Here is a 4,111-nt window from a genome sequence, read left to right as displayed (position 1 = left end):
GTCTTGGTGCTTTCGGAGCATAGACACATGAAAGACCAGATGAACTCCCGATACATTAGGAGGCAAAGCAAGCTCATAAGCAACTTCCCCAACTCGCCTCAACACCTCAAACGGGCCAATAAATCTTGGGCTCAACTTGCCCTTCTTCTCGAATCTCATAATACCCTTCATCAGCGAGACTTTTAAGAGAGCCTTCTCGCCCACCATAAATAATAAATCACGTGCCTTATGATCCGCGTAACTCTTCTTTCTAGACTGTGTTGTGCGAAGACACTCCTGAATCAACTTTACCTTCTCCAAGGCATCCTTGACTACATCGGTGCCATATAACCTAGCCTCGCCGGGCGGAAACCATCCGATGAGTGAATGACATCCCCGACCATATAAAGCCTCAAATGGAGCCATCTCGATGCTGAACGAACAACTGTTATAAGCAAAATAGGCCAAAGGAAAGAATCGATCCCACTGCCCTCTGAAGTCAATCACACACGCTCTGAGCATATCCTCCAGAATAGGAATTGTCCGCTCCGACTGCCCGTCGATTTGCAGATGAAAGGCTGTGTGGAAATCTACATAGGTGACCCACTCACTCTGTACTGCTCTCCGAAAATGCGAAGCGAACTGCGGGCCTATATCAAAAATGATGGAAGCAGGCACACCATGAAACTGGGAAATCTCCTAAATGTAAATCTGGGTCAATCTCTCTGAGGAGTACGTAGTCACAACTGGAATAAAGTATGCTGACTTGGTCAGCCTGTCGATAATGACCCAAACGACATCAAACATCCTCAGCATCCGCGGAAAACCTAACTACAAAGTCCATAGTGATCCGTTCCCATTTCCACTCTGGTATAACCATCTACTAGAGTAGGTCACCTGGCCATTGTAGCTCATACTTAACTTGTTGGAAATTTAGACACCTCGCTATACACTCAACTATGTCCTTCCTTATCCACCACCACCAATAATGTTGCCTTAGGTTGCGATACCTTTTCGCAGCACCAGGATGAATAGAATATCGAGAACTGTATGCCTCTTCTAGAATCTTCTCCCTCAAGCCATCGACATTAGGAACACATAGGCGACTTTGGAGTCGCACAACACCATCCTCGCCGATAGTAACCTCCTTGGCACCACCCCGCTGTACCGTCTCTTCAAGAACTTAAAGGTGCGGATCATCGTACTGACGAGCCTTGATCCGCTCGAATAATGAAGATTAAGCCACAACACATACAACAACTCGACTGGCTATGAAATATCCAACCTCAAAAATTTGTTAGCTAAGGACTGAATGTCCAAAGCCAATGGCCTTTCTTCTACTGAAATAAATGCCAAACTACCCATACTCCCGGCCTTTCTGCTCGAGGCATCCGTAACCACATTCGCCTTGCCTGAATGGCAATATCATAGTCCTTCAGTAACTCAAGCCATCTGCACTACCTCAAATTAAAATCCCTATGCTTAATCAAATGCTGCACGCTATGATGATCGGTGTAAACTGCACAGGATACCCCATAAAGATAATGCCTCCAGATCTTGAGAACATAAACTATAGCGTCCAACTCCAAATCATGTATGGGGTAATTTTCTCTTGGGGCTTCAGTTGACGTGAAGTATATGCAATAATTCGCCCCTCATACATCAATGCACAACCCAGGCCAACGCGTGAAGGGTCGCAATACACAACATACATCCCTGAACCGGAAGGCAACACTAACACCGGTGTCGTAGTCAATGATTTCTTGAGCTTCTGAAAGCTCGCCTCGCAATCATCGGACTATGGGAATGGATCACCTTTCTAGGTCAATTTGGTCAAAGGTACTGCAATAGATGAGAATACCTCTACAAGTCGACGATAATAACCTACTAATCCCGAGAAACTCTTGATCTCGGTTGCTGTGGTAGGACGAGTCCAACTATGGACTGCCTCGATCTTCCTGGGGTCCACCTTAATACCCTCACCTCATACAACATGTCCCAAGAATTCCACATAATCTAACTAGAAATCACACTTAGATAACTTAGCATATAGCTTCAGTACCTGCAAGGTCTAAAGCAAAACTCTCAAATGTTGTTTGTGATCCTCCATACTACGCGAGTAAATCAATATGTCATCAATGAAGACAATGATGAATGAGTCAAGATATGGCCTGAATACTCTGTTAATCAAATCCATAAATGTCGTCGGGGCGTTGGTCAAGCCAAAAGACATCACTAGAAACTCGTAGTGACCATACCTAGTCCGGAAAATCGTCCTTGGAACATTGGAAGCACGAATCTTCAGTTTATGATACCCAAATCTCAAGTCGACCTTAGAGAACACCGTGGCACACTGTAACTTGTCAAACAAATCATCAATACGCGGAAACGGGTGCTTATTATTAATGGTAACTTTATTCAACTGGTGGTAATCAATGCACATCTGTATACTCTCATCCTTCTTTTCACAAATAACACCGGTGCACCCCAAGGCGACACACTCGACCTGATGAACCCATTTATTAGCAACTCCTCAAGCTGCTCCTTCAACTCTTTCAACTCTTTCGGAGCCATGTGGTACGATGGAACAGAGATAAGATGGGTACATGGCGCCAAATCAATACTGAAATTGATATCACGATATAGTGGAATGTCTGGTAAATCAGAAGGAAACACATCGGAGAACTCCCGCACCACATGCACTGAATCAATGGTAGGAGTCTCTGCAGCAAACAACCCTTCTCGACCATGTGTCCAACCTTCAATAAAGAGATAACCTGACTAGATGCACTAATAGATGAACCCATCCACTCCAATCTAGGCACCTCTGGCATCGCTAAGGTAATACACTTGGCATGGAAATCAAGAATGGCATGATACGGAGACAACCAGTCCATGCCCAAGATGACCTCAAAGTCATTCATGTCCAGCAACAGAAGACCTGCTCTAGTCTCATGGCCACAGAAAGTCACAATACAGGACTGGTAGACCCGATCCACAATAACAGAATCGCCCACAAGCGTGGACACACATAAAGGAGCACCCAAGGACTCACGAGAGACATCCATATGACGAGCAAATAGAGAAGAAACATATGAATATGTAGACCCTAGGTCAAATAATATTGAAACATCCCTATTGTAGACAGAAATAATACATGTGATCACGGTATCTAGGCCACTGTATCTGATCTGGCTAGAAAATCTTAGAACCTAGATGGAGCTCCACATGCCTGGACTCCACCTCTAGGGCAACCCCTACCAACCTGCCCTCCACCTCTAGCAGGCCGGACGGCCGATGCGGCAGCTGGTATGGAGTATCATAAGTGCATGGAGGGACAACTCAAAGAATCTCACCTCATAATTTGTCGCAGATATCTGACCCTGTTGGAGCCGCTCGAACTGACCTCATAGTTCTTCCCTCAAAGAGAGTGGAATATATCCCCACAGAAAGAGACGTGTGAACTGATCCCAAGTCAAGGGACATGAACCCGCTGGCCTGCCACCATCTACGGGCCCTGCCCTCTAAATGAAATATGGTGAAGTCCACCCCGTTGGACTTCAATACTCTCATGTTATGCAGCATGTCCCTTCAACGGTCAATAAGATCATGGGAGTCCTCATGTCGCTCACTGCCAAAGGTAGAAGGATGTAGTCCGGTCCATCTATCTAACAGCTTATGCATCTTGACGGTCGCATATGGCATGGGCTCTGGTACAACCACTGTAACTGGCTGGGCTTCGCCCACATGTAATGCACATGGGGTCTGATATACGGCAGTAGTGTGCCCTAGAGCCTTAGCGGTAGAGGTCTACAGTCCTCCTCCCTCCTGAGATGTGGTTGGGTCAACTGGAAATAAACTAGCCTGCATCATAGAATCCAAGAACTGGAGCATACAACCGATGACCTCCTGAAATCCCGGTGCGGTCATGAAATCTTTTGGGGCCGGCTCAACTGCAGGCACCTTACCCTGCTCCTCAATGACATGATCCTCTACTGGATCCACCGGTGGCACGACGGGAGCAACTCTAGGATACCCTTATCCCCTAGTAGGAGCTAGATCTCCCTCAGCCTCTAGCAACAGGGGGAGCAACATCTCAACCACCGGGTACATCTGTCGTGCGCGTTCCTAC

General features: G+C 46.4%; 1 protein-coding gene across 1 annotated transcript; it reads right to left on the bottom strand.

The window, feature by feature from the left end:
• Positions 1 to 2,397: 2,397 nt before the first annotated feature.
• On the bottom strand, positions 2,398 to 3,047 carry LOC138909480 (uncharacterized). Its single transcript, XM_070200679.1, has 2 exons — positions 2,828 to 3,047; positions 2,398 to 2,738 (listed from the first exon to the last, which is right to left on the bottom strand). The coding sequence occupies exons 1-2, from the start codon at positions 3,045 to 3,047 to the stop codon at positions 2,398 to 2,400; spliced, it is 561 nt and encodes a 186-aa protein (XP_070056780.1).
• Positions 3,048 to 4,111: the final 1,064 nt, after the last annotated feature.

The sequence above is a fragment of the Nicotiana tomentosiformis genome, chromosome 4, assembly GCF_000390325.3.
Source record: "Nicotiana tomentosiformis chromosome 4, ASM39032v3, whole genome shotgun sequence".
In the NCBI taxonomy this organism is placed as follows: domain Eukaryota; kingdom Viridiplantae; phylum Streptophyta; class Magnoliopsida; order Solanales; family Solanaceae; genus Nicotiana; species Nicotiana tomentosiformis.
The sequence above is the reverse complement of the archived record's forward strand: the minus strand, read 5'-3'. Positions and strand labels throughout refer to the sequence as shown.

Bases quoted from the DNA above. Each gene is read 5' to 3' on its own strand.
- LOC138909480 (XM_070200679.1), bottom strand. From the start codon at position 3,047: ATGGATGTCTCTCGTGAGTCCTTGGGTGCTCCTTTATGTGTGTCCACG. The intron at 2,739-2,827 runs GTATTACCTTAG...TCTTTATTGAAG, and splicing joins TCTTGATTTCCATGCCAAGT to GTTGGACACATGGTCGAGAA.